At 31.3% G+C, this 19,402-nt stretch overlaps 1 protein-coding gene across 1 annotated transcript; it reads right to left on the minus strand.

The window, feature by feature from the left end:
- Window positions 1–6,617: 6,617 nt before the first annotated feature.
- LOC149881354 (zinc finger BED domain-containing protein 4-like) lies at window positions 6,618–14,721 on the minus strand. The gene is made up of 6 exons (XM_090069782.1): window positions 14,489–14,721; window positions 10,483–11,036; window positions 9,106–9,549; window positions 8,333–8,837; window positions 7,181–8,126; window positions 6,618–6,922 (listed from the first exon to the last, which is right to left on the minus strand). The coding sequence occupies exons 4-5, from the start codon at window positions 8,677–8,679 to the stop codon at window positions 7,817–7,819; spliced, it is 657 nt and encodes a 218-aa protein (XP_089925908.1). The 5' UTR covers window positions 8,680–8,837; window positions 9,106–9,549; window positions 10,483–11,036; window positions 14,489–14,721; the 3' UTR covers window positions 6,618–6,922; window positions 7,181–7,816.
- Between the last annotated feature and the right edge of the window lie 4,681 nt (window positions 14,722–19,402).

Genomic DNA, 19,402 nt, shown 5'->3' on the forward strand with positions numbered 1-19,402 from the left:
TGGCTGGGCAGACTTTTGATTTACCAATCAGATGTGTTAAGAAGATGGTTTCAAGAACTTCTAAAAAAATAATGCATACTCACAAAAAAGCAATACAGTCATTGAGTCTGCAATGGAGATAGTAAGAACCAGTTAGTGTGTCGAACGTACAATCAAAGTGATGCAGGAAACTTAGACAGTCTGCAAAAATAAGGAAAAGCTGCAACTTAGATTTATTCTAAGCAGTAAACAGCGATAAACAGCGATAAACAGCGATAAAATGTTGTACACGGATTAGAACATTTGTGAAATTTGTTGATGTTGCTTAATACATGCATGTTACGTAATACATATAACAAATGCAAAATGTTTTTTTTTATTTTCGGGATGCCTTTTTCCATTTCCAAGACATTAGAATTAAGTTTCGTTTTATTTTTCTTAAATAAAAAAAGCTCATCAAGCTTAACTAAACGAACATTAGGTGGTAAAAATATTATAACCATTTGCTGTAATGTCCAGTGTTAAAATTATTACTGTGATATCTGCGCACTTGTCTTTTATTTGTCTCAGTGCCACAAAAGTAAAACAAAAGTAAAATAGAAAAAACGCATACAGCTATCGATTTGGAAAAAGTTGAATTTGGAAAAGACAAAACAGAATTTTGATTTTTACATCCTATTAATATTCTTATTGTTTCTTATATCCGGTGCCGATTGAACTGTTAGTACTTTATGCATGACCCTTTTTTTTATCGCCCCTCCATATTGCATAACTTTCCGATCGCCTTGTCGTCTCTAGAAACGATATATCGTATTCTTTACAAAAGGTAAACGAAACATAAAATGAAACAGTAAACGAAACGAAAACCGAAAGCCACAAAATGATTAATTGAACCTAATCAAATTTTTTCACTTCCTTTTATTACATCTAGTTCTCAAATTACATTTAAATGCATCATCTAAAAAATGTGATAGCAATTTATATGTAAACAAAAATTGCACAAATACTTTTTAATCTCTCGAAAAATTTTAAGCAGTTTAAGTTGCAGGAAGCAGTGGACGGCCCCCAGGGTATTTTTGATCTAACTTCTGATGATGGCCTCTGACAGCTCGAGTTCTTCAATTATCCTCTCATGTGTTTCCCATGGTTATATGCTTACTTGTATCTTATATGGTATTTCTTTCTTATCTTACGAACATGTTTATGCTATGAACGTCTTTATCAGAGCCTTTATGAACCTGTTTATTATTAGTTATTTAGAAAATGATCTGACTTAAAAATCCGCTAATTAAACAAAGTGAAGAGTGTTACATCTTCCCATCTGTATTTTTATAAGTGCAGATGGGAAGATTTAATACTCTTAATTTCGTGGGCCAAACCAAGAAAATCGACGTCTCAAAAAAAAATTAATAAAAAAAATTGGTTTTTATTTAATTACTTATGATAATAAGATCGTTAAAACGATTTCAGAAACGAAAATAAATTTTTTTTTCTCGAACAGAAAATTGCGATAAGTAATTAGTTAAAAAATTTGTTTTATCTAAAATTATTGAATCCAGAGAGAAAAAGTCACTGATAGCTTCTCTTTTTAACTTTAGTAAACTCTGATCTTCTATATCCACTTTTCTTAGTGCTACTTTCAAAACCTGATTCAACACTTTTTGCAACACAATCAACTGGCTCCTCTTCTGCAACAATTAACATTAAAGGAGAAGAAGAGGAAGAATTTCTAGAAGAAGAGGAAGAATTTCTCACTCCAAATTACTTTTATTTTTTTTTTCTCCTTAAATCATATCTCGATGTCATATCTTGATACAAATGTATGTTTCCTATGCGTCCTTTTACCAAACTTTAATGCTGTAGAAAAACAGAAAGTACTTTCTTCACATGTTTCTTCATTTATAATTTATAATAATATATCATAACTTATTTAAAATAAATTTATAATTTATTTATAATAAACTGGTAAGTAATTTGCAGAAAATTATAATGCTCTTTCAAGATATTTGTAAAGAATTTAGATTTTTTTTCTGTATGAGCGTTCATATTGGACAAAGCTGTTACCTTCATATTGGACAGCTGATGTCTGAACTCTACCCTTAAAGAAAACAGCAGCACCACTTAAAATCAGAAACTACGGCAGATCTAAGTCAATCATGCTCCATAAGGATACTTTAACGATCAATCTTTTTGTAATTTCTTGACCAAACCCTTGCCACCAACTTAAAGATTAAATAGTTTGAAACTTTTCAACTATTTTTTATTAGATTATTTCTGCATTTTTTGTTTTGTTTCAAAAGAAATATTATTATCCACATTGGCATGAACTGCAATGCAGGAACCCATTCTTTCTTGAAATTGGGCTTCAATTCCATTACCTTCTGGAATGGTAAAATTACTACCATTAAAAATTAACACACCCTTACCTCACCAATAGAAGCGCTTTTTAGCTTAACTGAGGTGTTATGAGGATCAGCATGGGCTTCATGATTAAAATTGTATATAACTGAAAGCAAGCTTCTCTTCTTAATCTGTTAAAAGATCTTGTAGCTTATGAGAAGCGCTTACTTAGTACAACTCAAAACTTACTTATTACAAATCAAGGAGAATAGGATTAAAAAGAAAAGCAAACGGAAAACAGAAAAGGGTTAAATAAATGTAAGTTAAATGTTCTCACATTTTAAATCAAATAATTTAAGTTTTTATTTTTCAAATTAAAAAAGATTTTATTTACAATGTTTAAGTTATTGACTTTGTATGTAATATTTATATATTATATATTTATATATAATATTTATATATAATATATTTATATATAATATTTATATATAATATTTATATATAAATTTTATATATAAATTTTATATATAATATTTATATATAATATTTATATATAATATTTATATATAAATTTTATATATAATATTTATATATAATATTTGTATATAATATTTATATATAAGGCACAAGCCTTTTCTACTATTCTTTAAAAAGAGTCAAGATTTTGAAAAAGTTTATGACATTGATTGCCAACAAAGTATCTGCCATGATATGGCTGGAGCTGACAAAATTGGCCATTCTTTGGCACCAGACCATAAGCCTTAAAGATTCTTTAAAAGATGATTGACAATTCCAAAAAGAAGATGAAGTACAGTTGGTGATTTCACATCAAAAAGCTGAGCCACCCATGTTAATTAATGGTGGATGGACTACATAGTAAAAATCTTTTGTAGACTTTGAATCTAATCCAGCAGCAAATCCTTTAAATATTTCCTTCATTGAGCCAAAGTGACGTTCTAAAATATTGTCAGAATCAACATCGCACCAGCAACAAGGATGATTGCTTGAATGGGATTGAATTGTAAAGATAATACTGGCCAGTTAGGGATGGCATAAAATGTGGAATGAAACATCATTCACTTGAATGATATTCATCAATGTTCTGACATTCTCGTATGTTTCAGAGACATTCAGCAATGGTAACAATGAACTGACGTTTGGCATCTATGTCTTGGGCAGTTGAGCTTGTCAACAAGCCGAGACTTTTTAATTGAAGATTTCACACTTCATTATTCTCATCAATTACCTTGGTAACTGCCAGGCTCATTTTCAAAAATGAAGAAATAATTGGAGTTGAAATTTCTGGCCAACAGCAATTAATTGATTACATCCTGAAGGTGTTTACAGTGAACAATTTGTTTCTATCGTTGAGCTTTTCCAGCTGCAAAGGTTTGCGTAAAAAAAAGGTTCAACAAATCAAGTTTTTGTTGCTTAGTTTAGTGTATAGGCAAGTTGTCCCGTTCCTAAGTTGAATAGTCCAGTGTTCAACTGTATGTTCAACAAGCTTTGAATTGTAATTGTTAGAATGGTTGATTTCTGTGCAGATACCTGGCCTAAACAATAAAAAAAAAAAAAAACTAGAAGACGCATGCGTAATGTGATGTGGATGATCATAACATTTTTTGAAAACAGTTTTGGAATTTTAAAAAGGTGTATTATTACGTGGTGTTAATGGAATTCAGGCGGAAATTCTCTCCTAGAGATGCGTTCTTTGAGCTAGTGACAGCAGATGAAATTTGCTCAGCTCAAACTGGATCTGACAGGACCAAAGCTTACAATTTTTGGTGTCTTGTTCCATCAGTGAAAGAATGTCTAAAACCTCGAACTATAAGAGATAAAAATTGTGTGCATCGTTTTTGTGCTACTTGAAAGTGAGGGCTTGAAGAAGGTCAAGGCTTGGAAGTTATCCTTTCTTTAAGATTTTTGGTCTGTTCTTTTGTTCCCGAAAGATGCTTTTTGTTAAGCTTTGAGCTTCCCAATTTAGTAAATGAAGCAGTCACATGGATAAAATGTTCTTGTCCATGGCTTAACAACAACTGTGAAGAAGTTGTAGATTGGTGGCATAGAACCATTCATGTCGCCAGCATTTCCTTTTTTCTTTAGAGTTCGGAAAGAGTTGCAAATGGCCCGTAGTAGCCTTACATCAGAAAAGTTTATGTCACTTTTCACTAAGTTTTGAATTCTTCCGATGATGAAGGGATTTAACTCTCTGTCACCTTTTCTTATGCGAAGAAAACATACAGATTTTCTACAGGCTTCACAATTTTTCGCTTTATTTAGCATTTTAAATTCTGTTTTATTAGCTGATTTAAAAAAATATCTTTCACGTAATAAGGAATTTTCAGGTTAATCTGTTTGTAAACTTCAGAGGAAGGGGAATGACCGGATAAGATTTATCCCTTAATCATTTTAGAGGAGATATTTGAAACATTGTGTATGTGAGAAATTTAATATTGAGTACGTGTCTGCATACATGTATGCATGCGTGCGTGCATGCATGCGTGTATGCATGTGTGTGCTTGTGGATTCACATACTTAAACCAATACTGTTTATGATGTCATTAAAAAATAAAAAATGGGTGATTAAATTGAATTATGTAACTTTAAAAAATATGTCATTCACCTATATTATAAAAAAGTGAAATAATTCTTTAAAAAAGTATTGTATTTTGATGTCTGCATGCCAGCATCTGAAAAAAAAAATCATTTTAAACAATGAGTTAAGATTGCAAAATAATTTGGAAAATATCAGTTTTGTGTTAAATTTTACCATAAAAATTTAAATAAAAAAATTTAGGCTCGGGCGAGTTTAATAGATTTCAAAAACGCCCCTAAGTGTTCTCACTTGGTCTATATAATCCCCCACTAAAAGGATTTGTTCGGTCCTTTCAGATGATGTTAGCTGTTAATATTTACAGGTTGTGTAGTATTATGCAGGACTTCACTTTAAGTGTCTATTATTGCTTATTTATTACTTATTTGTTTTTCTCTTTTTTGTATTTTGCTTTTTTTTCTTTCGTTTTTAAGTAGTTTTAAGTTTTTAAGTTGCTTCCAACATTTTTTTGCGCAACATGAAAATTGAAAACTTCCAAAACTTGATATTAATAAATATTTATTGATGCTAATAAATAGTTTTGTAAAATACAAAATAATGATCCTTGTGATTATCATTATTTTGTAAAAAATTTTAACCAGACTTCTTGTAAAAAAAAAACCAACTAGTAATATAACATGCTATTATGTTATAATAAAATAATAAGTAAGGGTTGTGAGTCTCTCAATGTTTTTAATATTAACTCTATCAGAATTTTGAATGAGGCATAAATTCTTTACAATTATAAAATAAATTGTTTCTAATTTCCTTGGTGTTTTCATGTTATATTTATTAATTCATTTTTGTGAAGTTAAATATGTGAAGTATTATTCCAAAGAGTTTTTAAAAGCCTTTATTTTTGAAGTCCTCTTTTTTTTTTAAAAAAAAAGCTTTTATTTTTGAAGTCCTCTTTTTTTTTTAAAAAAAAAAGCTTTTATTTTTGAAATGAAAAGCAACGAAAGAAAAACTGATCAGAGTTCTTCGAATAAAGTTTTTATGAAAAATGTTTTTTCATAAAACGTTTCTCTTCGTGAGAGGTTTGTAAGAGTTTTAACTTGCCAGAAGATTCCATATATTGCTGTGTTAACCCTCACTAAAAATTGGCATATATGTCAACTTACTTGACTGATATCAAAGCATTTTCTTCTAGAGAACGAGAGCAACAGTTGAAAGAATATATTCAAGAGATGGGTGTGTATCATTTTGTGATTTTAAATTGATGAATATTAGATCGGTAATATTTAAATTTTGCATACAAATTGCTCACCAATTGTTTCAAAAAAATTAATCAGCTGGCAGGAGAAGACCAAAGGTATTTTTTATCTTTTGAGGTATTTTAAAATGACATCCAAATTGGTCACTATCTGGATGTCATTTTAAAACTTTCAGTCAAAATCCGGGACGATACCGAGACGAGACGAGATGTCCCAGTCAAAATAGGAGCTTTACAATTTCCCGGAATTTACATCTTTTTAACGGGACATTACGAGACATAAAGAGACATGCTAGTTAATCCTTAATGTGAATTTAGTATTCTGCTGGGGGGCTCGGCCATTACAATTGTTTTGGCTACTTTATCGTAATATAACTATGTACCGAGACTTAACAAGACAAATAAAAATTGAAATGAAAATTTGCATGTGTTTCATTTATTTTATTTGTAATGTTGTACTGTAATTCACTAAATTTTATTGGCAATGAGGAGTAAATAAAAGTTTTTAATTACAAATTAAATAATTTAATTACAAAGTCAAACTGTTCATTTAGTTGTGTCACTAGTTGAAGGTGCATCAGTTGGAGCTTTGGATGGTCCAGCAAAAGGAGCTGGAGTAGAACCCCTTGAACTGGTGATGAGTGGTCTAATACCTGGTACATGAGATGTTGTAGCAGTAGAGATTCTAGAGGACGCCGTACTTGCTCGTGACATCGGCAGTCTTGGATTAAGCTGAATCTCAACCACATTATCAGATTCAACAACATTGGCTTGATCACTCTCTTAAGACAACAAATCTGGAAGGAAATTTAAAAAATTTTTTGAAATTGAGCAAAATTTCAGTTTGAAAAAAAATTTAAAACTTTAAAGTTAAAACAATAAACATAGTAAAAGAAAATATTTACATTTAGCCTATCAAAAAAATAAAAACCTTAATAAAACTTTAGGAAAGTTGCATAACTGTAAGGTTTTTACGGAAGTGGCAAAATTTAAGATTTTACTAAAGGCAAAGATAAAGTTAAGATCTCGCTTTAGAATTTTTGTAAATGCCCTACCAGGATCTTTTTCATTTTCTGAGGTCAGTTTCCTCTTGCAGAGAAGGCCCTCTCGGAAGTGGACGAAGATACTGGAATTGCCAGGTAACGCCGTGCTACTTAAACCAAAAGAGGTAAAGTCACTTCATGTTTTTTCAAAAACCCAAGAACATTTTCCTGGGCCTCTTTTCTTGGCTAGGGATGCATAGTCTTGTAGACATCCCATTCCTTGGCAATGTCAGACTTGTCCAAAATCACACCTTGAGCCAAAGAATCTGTTTCCTTCTCCAAGTTTGCAGTGGCCGTTGGTTGATCCATAATTTTGAGCCATTCATGATGATTGGTGTGGTTTTCAACCCTGTTGATGTGGTGCTGCAAATTGTGGAGATCACCAACAACAAAGATGTGTAGAGTCGGCTTTTTATCTGTCTCTCAGATATCTTTGCCAACAGTTTGAGAGTTGGCAACATTTCCTCAAAGATTTTAAACTCCAATTCAGAGGGCACAAGAGATGCAACATCTGCTGGGTCAATGCCTGGCCTTGCTTTAATTGCCAAAAGAGATTCTTTCATGTCAAAGCCACTCTGCACACACATGTATGTAGAATTCCAGCGAGTGTTGTTGACAGTGATGAACTTTTTGTAGACCAACTCTGTATCATCCCTTTGAATCGGTCTCCATGGCAAGACGAATGTCCCTGTTCATAGCTGTGATTTTGGCCTTGATTCTTTCATACGCCAAATGACTCTTGTGCGTCTTTTCTGATAGCCTTTGAGCACGAGTGATTGCATGATCTACTGTTGTGGTGGCATCGACAGTGTCCTTGATGGCCAAATTCAAGGTATGGTCTACACAAAGCAAAGACTCGCCAATAAAGGTATACTTTAGAATTGCAGCTTTGACATTGGCAAATTTATGCGTTACGACAACTAAAACAGTTCCTGATGCAGGTAGATTAGCAACAACCCTAAAAAAGTAACAAAAAATTACAGCAAACTGATATGTCTAGTATTGTCACAGTATGGTTTTTTATATCTAATACAAACACTAAAATAACTAGCTTTCCTTTGAACTGATTATAAACGTGCATAAAATGGCGAGATCAGGCACTTTAGTTGTTGAACACAATTAACTTAACTCATGTAAAAAAGTACATTTTGTAATTTAACTTACTTGTCGAGCTTTTTGGCAATGTTGTCTGCTGTATGCCTCTCACTGAACGGACTGACAGAAACGACAAACTCGATCAGAATACACTCCTTGGCAATGCAATGAACTGACAATGATTGGTATGGATCAAAGTTCCTTGAAGTCCAAATGTCCGTGCTCAGAGCCATTCCTGGACTCTCCAGTAGATCAGTTTCCAAAACTTTATCCACAGCCGTCTTGACATTGTCATACAACAAAGACAGCTTGTACCTAGAATAAGTTGTGGCAGCCTTGATTTTTAGCTTTGGATCTAAGTAGTGCATAAACTCCTTGAAAGGTCTTGTCTCAATAAAGCTGAATGGAAGATTCATCCTAGCCAGAATTTTTATTATTTCCTAGTCACCTCGAAGTTGATTTGGATCTCTGGATTTGTACTTCAGAAACTGACTCAATCAATTTCCAAGACAATCTGGCATGGAAAGTCGTCTTTTCTTAATGGAGCGGTTGAGAACTTGAGGAGATTTTTCACCTGGAAAAAATCTTTAAATAGTTTAGTATTGCTATGTCTCGTTATGTTGAGGTAAAAAAAAAAATTTGTGCGGCACCAATTGCTAATTTTAATATTAACTTTAGTATTAACTTATTAAAATAAGTCATAAAAAGAGGTTTTTTCTTTAGGGATTAAAAAGACAATACACAAAAACGTTTGTTTCAATAAAGAGTTTAAAAAAAATCATTACAATATCTTTTTAAAATAAAGTTGTTACAAATAACTTCATTTTACACTTTTAACTCACCTCTTTGTGGCTCATTAGTATCATCTTCATTATAGATATTTTCAAGTTCGTCCAAGGCCAAATCAGAGTCTCTCTTGTGGACGGCTTTATGTTTCTCCAGCTCTTTGAACTCACCAGGATGGGCACGAAGTAGGTGCTTACATATGCCAGATGTGTTACCATCATTGACCTTGTAAATATTGCCACAAAGTTTGCACCAACCACTGGCCTGGTATACACCACTGTCATCGTGGGTTTCGTCTGTTTTTTGCTTCTCATAAAATTTCCAGATATAACCTTTGCTTCGTGGCATCTTGCAGACTGATTGACAATTTGACTTTGACTATACTCAGACAGCACCGGATGTAAAAGTCTCATTAAATATTTTAAAAATTAATTAAAATCCAGGAGCTATATGTTGACGTGCGCACTCTCCAGAGAGTACTGGTATAGCCTTGCCATTTCCTAAAAAATGAAACTATGTTACGCGGGTCTTAAAAAGTTTGGACAATTCAACTAACGACTGTTCAACTTTACTATACTAATTTAGTAATTCACAAAATAAAAAAATTATTCTTTTTTTTTATTAAAATATACATAACATTCAAAATTGGTATGTCTTATATTATTTGATGTCTCTGTTTTTCTTGTATTATTAAAATATAACAAAAATTTTTCCCTGCTTTAATGCACAGACGGTGCAAGAAAGACACTTTAATGTTTTAGAATTAAATTTCACTAATATATAAAAAGAATTATAATATATAAGTACTTTTTATTGTAATATATATCTAATTATGATATATAAATACTTTTTGGTTTTAGAAACACTTTTGAAATTGCTATTGTTTTTTGTTGTGTATAATTTGGATTTTTTTAACAGAAAAATTTGTTCTGCCAGCCATACATCGCCAAGTCTGACCCTTAATGTTACTGCTAAGTTGTCTTGGCAGCCAAATGTAACCAAATTTGCCCAACTGCCCACTAATAATCAAGGATTTAACTGTTAATCCTTAATCCACGCGTTCGGAATGTCTCGTTTGTCTCGAATCGTTGTGGCATTTCTTGTTTTGTCACGTATCTTAATAGAATGTCTCGTATCGTTATGCCACGTCTCGAATCGTTATGGCATGGTTATGTCATTAATATATATAATTGAGGCAGATAGATATAAATATCTATCTGTCTTATTGGTATATATTAACTAGATGTCCAACTTCAAAAAAATTCCGTAAGAAAAAGTGAAGCAAGTTTTTAAAGTTTTTAAACCCGCTTTATTTAAACTGACAATAATAAGTCTTTGTTTAGCTTTGTTTTTATGATTGAGTCATTTCTGGCTGGCAAAACAAACTTGGTTGACAAAAAAATTTCTTAACTGCAAAAGCGCAAGTTAGATACCTAGTTAATATAATTTATTTGTCTCGTAATTATCCGGGACACAGTTTTTAAATTCCGAGACAAAATTTAAGTCCCGATTTACAACTTTATTCCTGGACAATCTTTTCCTTTGTCTCGTCATTTTTTTCTGGGAAATTTTTTGTCTCGTTACGCTTTTCCCGGTTCATTTCTAGAAAACGATTCCGAGACGCAGACGTTTAAAACATAGAGAAAATGTTAGATGATCATCATGTTGAGCCACATCAATATTGTGGTTTGTCTTTTTCTTGTGTCCACAAACCATTAAAAGTGATTACTTCTAAAAATAAATGCTGTGTTTCATCAGTGAAAAGTGGAGAGAAGCGAGTCTATTACACCCATGATGATAATTAAAAGGCAGTAAAACTTTATAACACCTGGAGTTATCTACATCAGAACCACAGCATCATGAAGAGTTTTCTACATCATGTGGATATTTCTACGTCCACACAGATTGGCAGATTAAAGGTTTACATAATCACATTGTTACTCCTTCAAATTCCTTTGGTATACTTCAAGTCCCAAAATTTATTCCTCTAAAGAGAAAATTGATAGTGTTAGGAGTGACTCATCAACCCTTCACATAAATAAATAATAAAACAAAAAGAATGAAGTAACAGCAACTATGAAAAAACGTACACACGGAGACTTATTCAACCTGCCATTTAAATAAATGATAAAGCGAAAAGAAGAAAAGTTAAAAACAACAGCCAAGAAAAGAGGTACACACGGAGGTTCAACCTGTCATATAAATAAATGATAAATAAGTAAAACAAACTTCTGGTTATTCTCCTTTAATATTGATTAAATTAGAATAACCAGAAGTTTCAAATAAAGTAGAGATATTCGTAATAAAAAGAAGATATAAAAAGAGGAGTAATTGATATAAACATTTTATTGAACACTGGTCGAAGCGTAAGAGAATATTATTTGTATCATATAAACGTTATGAGTAAATGAGTGCTTACCATTGCACACTAATAGAAAGTTTGTTGAGCTTTATTATATAATAGAATATTTTGCGGACGGCAAATAGAACCTTAGCCCTTTAACGATTAAACCTTGTTCATTCCTTACCAAGTAATCCCCACGCCATCAATCTTGTTCCCAACCTTCATTAACCCTTCCACACAACTCTACAACCCAAATTTCCCCTAATCCCTCATCACATCAACAAACAAAAAACATTAAGTAATTAATCAATAAAAATGCCACCTTCACACTTTTTGGGATGCATGCTTGCATAGATTTTGTCAAATGTCATTTTGGTTAATTCTTATATTACTATTACTGTCATGAGAGCTGCTAAATAAACTTGTTTCATCTTTGAAAAATTCTGAATCTTTACAGTCGGGGTTTTTTATACTTTGGGGTTCATTTGTCGCGTTAGTTTGATCAAAACCTTTTGTGTTCCTTTCCTTATTCTCTTGTTGCTATGGATTTAGCTCGATAATTGTTTGTAGCAAATATTGAACCTGTTCTTGTAGATAGTTCATCTTATGGGAAATCTGTTTATTATTCTCACGTAAGTTCTTAATCTCTTGTTGCATATGGTTATTCTCATCTTTATTCGGAGTGTTGAAATGTGGGTGATTCTATGATAAGACCTATAATCTCTCGCTGGTGTATTATCGTAATATTTGGTGTCGGTTTTATATGGGTAACTTTCATCAAAAGTTGACATCTGATTGTTTGTGTAGGGGTTATACCCGTATCCATAACAGTCATTCCAAGGTTGTATCTTCATCATATTCAAAATCGAAATCTGTTATTGGGTTATACTATCTACGCCCAGTATACGAACTGACATGCCATTCCTTTGATTTTCATGGGTGTCTGTTCGTGTATTTTTCCAGTTGTTATTTTGCCATCTTGATCTGAAGTAATCGTCTTTGAAAGTTTGTATTGGGTTATTTAGAGTAGAAGATCTTCAATTTTGGTCATTCGAATCATTCGAATCGTTCTTCTCGAACGAAATCGGGTTGAATGTATTTATTTTCCATGTTTCTGTTCCGGTTATCGAAATTTCAAATGGCAGATTGGTTGGTTTACTGGAATTGGATTATGATCCAGATTATTCGTTTGTCTCTGTAGATGCATTTTTAACTTTTCTTCTTTTCGCTTTATCATTTATTTAAATGGCAGGTTGAATAAGTTTCCGTGTATACATCTTTTCAAAAGATGACTCGTCAACCCTTCACATATGTGAAGGGTTGACGAGTCATCTTTTGTACGTCTTTTCTAATCATTGTTTTTGATTTAATTTTCCCTCCTTACAAAGGGAGTGGTTTTGTCCAGTATGTTAAAAAAAATGGTGCAATAACCAGAAAGCCTGGACAACTTGTCTTGTTTGTACTGTATGGATAAATAAAGACTGCACTCTTTATGATATTTACTTTTTATTAGAATAAATTTCTAAAACTAGGATTAGCATCATAGTAAAAACTTTGTGTTTGTAATTATATTTTTGTTTTAAAAAATCTCCATTTTCTTGAAAAACAACTCAGTTTTTCTTCTAACTAAATCAATCTTATTTTACCTCAGATTTTTGGGAAAGTGAGAGAGATTAGTAGTTGTCTTCTTGAAAGTATTTCCAAAGTAATACAAAAACTTGACAATCTAAATATTTAAGTTCATATAAGTTACATAATGAGCTTGTGACTAACAAAAGTTTGTGTCGTGTTCAGCTTTTATTTTTAAGTTTACACGACTATCTTTCATAATCGCCAAAACAAAAAAAAAACAAAAAACGAAAGAAAGTAGGGACGGTTGAGATTCAAAAGTACCTCTCAGAAATATTTTCTTACGAATAATGATTAATTTTTCTGGATATTTCCAAAAAGTGTCTCACTTTGCTCCAGATAGCCCATCTTAGGATTTTAAAATTGCAAAGATTAAATTTTTGAATATTTGACACAGGGGGACTTTTTAGAAAACAATTATTCTTTTATGAAGTTAGATTTTTAAATCTAAAATTTTTAACGCCAAAACTTTTTGTCATTTGTAATGAACTTTTTACTTTTTGATTTTTTGAGAAATTCACTTAAACTTCATTTGTTGATCTGAAGCTCTTCCAATGCTTCACATTTGTTTTCACTGCGTTTCACATATTACTCTTCAATATATCAATCAATATCAATATATTTCGTGTTAAGGATGTTACAAAAAACACAGGTCATTGCAAATAGTAATTCACTAATAAAACGCAATGACCTAAATAAGATAAAGAAAAGACAAGAGAAAAACATAAGAAATAAACTAGTCCCATAGTAAAAGTAGAGCTTTACAAAAATTTGTAAGTAACACTTATAAAACAGACTTTAAAAGAGTCAAAATTTAGGTCAAATAGTTATTATAATGTATTCACATATACATACATATATATTGTGAGGGCGGTGGATTTTATTATATTTATCTTATTATTTGATTTTAATGTTTATGTTTTTCTTACGTTTGAGGGAAAGGGGAAGGGGAAGGTTTGGGTTTGGTGTTGTTAGGATTAGGTATATGGAGGTTGGGAACAAGGTTGATGGTCTGGGGAGTATTTGGTTAGGAAAGGACTAGGTTTGGGAATAGTCTGGTTAGGAATGGGCAAGGTCTAATCAAAAAGGCTTAACTTATATTCGCCGTCCTTAATATATTCTGTAATATAAAACTCAACAAATGTTCTATTGATGTGTAACGGTAAGCACTCTTATATTTGTGTGACGTAAGTGTAATGGCGCGGATATGCTAAGGTGCGCGGTAAAGCATCAAACTTTTCAATAACAATATTTAACGCATATAGTAATAACAACAATAATATTAATAATCGAAATGCAAACAAAAGTACATACTACTGGTTCTTCTTCTCTTACTTATTTTTCTTAATAAATATTCTCAAATATTCTCATCAATATATATTCTCTTAATATTAACTCATGCAAATATCAATAAATCAATGCAGATAATAACGCTTATTTAAAGTTTTTCAAATATCTTTTCTTACCAATTCTTCTCGTAAGTTTCTCTTTAAAATCTTCATAAATACCCCTCATAAAATTCTCTTTTAAATCTCTTTTCTCATAAAATTCTCTTTTAAATCTTTAAAAATCCTTTTCTCATAAATTCCTCTTTTAAATCTCCTAAAATTCTTTTCTCATAAAATTCCTCTTTTAAATCTCTTACTCTTCTTAACTCTTTACTTTGCCATCTTAAAACCTCTTCAAAAAAACTGTCCTCTTTTCTTTTTTTTTTTTTGAGCTTTTTATAGTTTTCGGTTGTTTACCGTTTTGCTACTTATTCATCGTTTATTTATATGACAGGTTGAATAAGTTTCCGTGCGTACAACTTTTCTTGGTTGTTGTTATTTTTTACTTTTCTTTTCGCTTTATCATCTTATTCATATGACAAATTCAATAAGTCTCCGTGCGTACTTTTTTTGTTGGTTGACTCACTCTTTTCTTCGTTCGAATGTTATATGCTTGAGTCGGGTAAAACTTAAAGATAATGTTTACAATTTTATCATTTTCCCTCCTCACAATATACACATGTACACAAATAAGAAATTATAAAATGTACATAAACATAAAGAAAAAAGTTATAGAGGTAAAGAATAAAGTTAAGCGTAACTTTTTATGTAAAAATGATGGAGTGACTTTAAGAACAGATTCTTGGATCTATAAGAAATGCTATTATTGCTATAAGAAATCTTTTTTTATAAGTGGCATGATGGGTGCAAGGGAAAATATGAATGTCATTTTTTTTAGAAATTTCAAAAAAAATATTTGTTAATGTTTTGTTAAACAGATTTTTACCCGATGTTTTTTTTTTTTTTTCAAAGTTTTTTTCTTCGTATCAAAGTTCTCCCCCGCCCTACTTTTTTACCATAATGAACGAAAAACCGTCAAAAGAAGTCTTTTTTTATAAATGACATGATGGGTGCAAGGGAAAATATGAATGTCATTCTTCCACATAGTGCCCGCTAAAATTTAAGGATTTCAAAATCTGGAAAAAAAGGAACAAAGCAAAGGTGATAATTTTTGAAAAAAGATAATAATTTAGAGATCAGTAAATGTTAATTACGCTTTTCATAATAATTTCCAGAATAATGTGCCTAATGTAACCAATTACCAAGAAATAAAGTAAATTCCAGGAAAATTTTATTGTAATAAATGAACAGAACATTCTCACTTAATTTTCGTATTTCAAGATAAAAGTTGCTGATAAAAGATCATTTTCAGGTACTTCTCTTTTATTTTTTAAATACTTCATCGCTAAAGATTGTAAAATTAATCATTATTCGTAAGAAAATATTTCTGAGAGTTTCGGCACTTTTTGCAATCTCAACCGTCCCTATTTCCTTTTGTTTATTTTTATTTTTTGGCAATTATGAAAGATCGTCGTGTAAAGTAAAAGAAAACGAAACACATTTTAACTTTTAAGGCAAAGTACACTAATTGAAAAACTGAGTAGTAAAAGGATAATATATCGTTAGTTTTGAATGGTTCGGATTACTATGGAACTAATTACAGGCCACGTGGAATTCACTTGCTTAAAAACAGCGACTTTTAAACAGAATTGCAGCGATATGCTATCATAAAAAAACTAAAAAAGAATCAAGGATGCAAACATTTTTCGCGGTCTTTTTTTTAAGTTTTTTAGAGTTAAATAATCAAGAAATCAAAGTTGAGTTTTTTTTTTTTCTTTATACAAAAAAATCTATAAATGTAAAATTTCTTTCTTTCCCGTTTGAAAAAAGTTATACCGCAAAAAAAAAAAAAAAAAAAAACACATAGCAATTAATAAAAGGATGCAGGATATGTATTCAAATCCCATGTTTGGCTTTGCTGGTTGAACCCTCTACGCAGATTTTTTTTCTTTTTTGATGGGCCTGTTGTACCTTCTACAGATTTTCTGAATTACCAAAGATGTTTATTTAGACTAGAAATCGGGATGGTTCAACACATCTTTTTTGGGCATTCATAAAAGTTCACATACCTGTCGATAAGAGAGCCAAGCATTCACTAGCATCATGTGAGTGGTCTGCCAAAGTATGTACAAATACCACCTTTTGACCTCATGTAAAAAGAATGTTTGGCAATGAAGCAATTATGAAGATCTGCACCTCCCATGATTTTATCAACTGAACTCAAATGTTAATGTTTATTCAAATAATTCAGATGAAAGATTCCTATTCGTCTCAATAAGATTTCTAATTATACAAAATATCAGCAGAAATAAAAGATAAAATTATCTTCCATTCACATTCATGATTATAAATCCTTAACAAGAAAAATTTAAATGACAATCAATCATTATTCTCTTATCTGCACATACAAAAGCACAAAAGAAGAAGCACACCTTTTATAACTGTCTAACACAGCAACAAAAGGAAACATCTCTAATTTACCATTCTCAATACGTTTCAGGTAATAATACTTCATTCCATTATGCCTTCATGAAATTAAACTTTGATTAACACCATGGCATAAAAGCTGTTGCATTTGCAAAAAGACCACAATTATCTCCCTTTTTGTTGTGTTTGACAATTCATTACTTCCACAGTTAAAAAGTTGCTTGTTTTACAATTCAAGTAGGAAAGTGGAACTGTGTGCACTAACAATGTCACATCATCTTTATTTGAACTGTTAAAAAGTGAATCATAGAACTGGACACACTTTGAATGTGAACCAACATCAGAGAAGACATTACTTTTTAATTACTTTTTATTACGCAATGTAATAATTGCGCTTTTTACTTTTTTAGTTTACATACATAAAATACGAATCAACCCTAAAGCACTTTTTAGCTCAAAATTAAAACCCGATATTCTTCTAAAAATCAATACATACCAAAAAATTTAAAGTTCTTAGCATACTTCAGAAATGATTTACGCCGTTTCAAACTTAAAACTTTCTTAATTGTTTAATCACAAAGACATTGTTTAACATCAGCATCAGAATAGTCATGGACCACCAATATTTTACGTATAAAAGCCTAACCACTTTTTTATTGCTAGGGTTTAGGATCCTCATTTTGTGAGTTGCAAAGAGTCTGCGCATGCGCTGAATTGTTTTTCTGCTTATTTAACGAGCTACTTATTTAACGTAACACCGGCTGAAATTTAATGATTTCAAAAACTGGAAAGAAAAGAATAAAGCAAAGGTGATGTTAGCAATTAAGATCTCAGTTCATGTTAAATTATACTTTAATTGCTTTAAAAATTACATCACCATTTATATTACTCATAAAACAAGAAATTATGATATCGTGTTTTTTGAGATGATAATGGTATTATGGAATTTACTTTTTTTTAAAGTCACTCATTAATCAATGTAACCTCAAAAAGTCATCTTTCCCCGTATGCAGGCCAAGATGACTTTTTGAGGTAAGATTGATTAATGAGTTTTTTCTAGGCTGGTTAACATTAGTTACAGTGCTCGGCTAATAGTTTATACAGCGTTTGAACATTTCTAGTATCTGATTACAAAAATCAAGAATTTAAGTTTGTTAAAATTTTTAATACCATTGTTGTTTCCCGCGCAATTGTGTATAAACCTTCTTGCACACTGCGTTGGGTAATTAAGAACTAAAGGCAGGCTTGGACTGGGCCACCGGGATACCGGGAGATTCCCGGTGGGCCGGTTGGCATAAAAAATTATATTATATTTTTAGTTAGGCTACATTTTATTTTCCAAATAAAATGTAAATTAAAATTTAACTAAAAATTTAATAACTTTTTTTCTGGCCTCTAATTGCATCTAATTAAAAGCCATCTACCCGCTAGTTATATAAATTTTGGCGGTCATCTTGAGCTTATCGAAAACAGTATTATATTAATAGTGAATTTAAGGATGTGCGCTTTATCTTTAGGCGGTGTTAGTACAAGCGTTAGCAAGTGTGCTACCACTGCAATTTAAAAAACGTAAAGCACGTAAAAACTTTGTCAGCAATACAGCATCTGAGTGGGTTGCTCAGAAAGTTTGATGCTAGTGTAACAAAAGATCAGCTTCAAACGGAATGATCGGACTTTGCAAGGAAATGGGAAAGTTTCGAAATAACTCTTGAAGATGAATGTAGTTTGATATTTGACACGGAAGTACCTGACTCTGTCTCGGACAACATGCAACAATATAAATCCGAAGAATCTGAAACTGTCTTTACAATCCCAGAAGTGGAAAACAGTGACAGCCACAGAAATAAATGCAAATCTTGCAAAAAATGTATTGTTTGTTGTTACTTTGTCCTCCAGAAGTTTAACTTGCATAGTCTTGCGTATTCAAATTTGTTTCTGGCTTACAAATTTGTGCTGACATTATCCTCATCACAAGTTGTTTGTGAAAGGTCATTTTTGAAATTGAAATATATTTTGAACAGATTAAGAAATTTGATGAGCCAGTCAAGTTTACAGTCTTCATGCTGATATCTTGTGAAAAAGACCTTCTTTCGAGAATTAGTAACGATGCAATAATTGATGTCTTGGCATCGACTAGTCAAACGATGAAAAAGTTGCTATACTAGTCAATATTGAATAGCGATTATGTCTACAATTTCTAGACTCCAACTTACAGCAGTGTTTTATATAATATAATATAGGTAAATTTAGAAAAATAAGGGCGTTAATCATAGTCGCTGTCATGGGCGGCGTGAAGGCTCTCGGCGCCCTTATATATATATATATATATATATATATATATATATATATATATATATATATATATATATATATATATATATATATATATATATATATATATATATATATATATATATATATATATATATATATATATATATATATATATATATATATATATATATTAAATGTATGCAACATACAATGAAGTGGGCCGCCATGACCAAATTTCCCGGGCCGTTTTTTCAAGCCAGTCCGACCCTGACTAAAGGTACATAAATTATA

Source organism: Hydra viridissima, unplaced genomic scaffold (assembly GCF_058129835.1).
Source record: "Hydra viridissima isolate aposymbiotic clone 2 unplaced genomic scaffold, HvirCarnegie_v1 scaffold_12, whole genome shotgun sequence".
Taxonomy (NCBI): domain Eukaryota; kingdom Metazoa; phylum Cnidaria; class Hydrozoa; order Anthoathecata; family Hydridae; genus Hydra; species Hydra viridissima.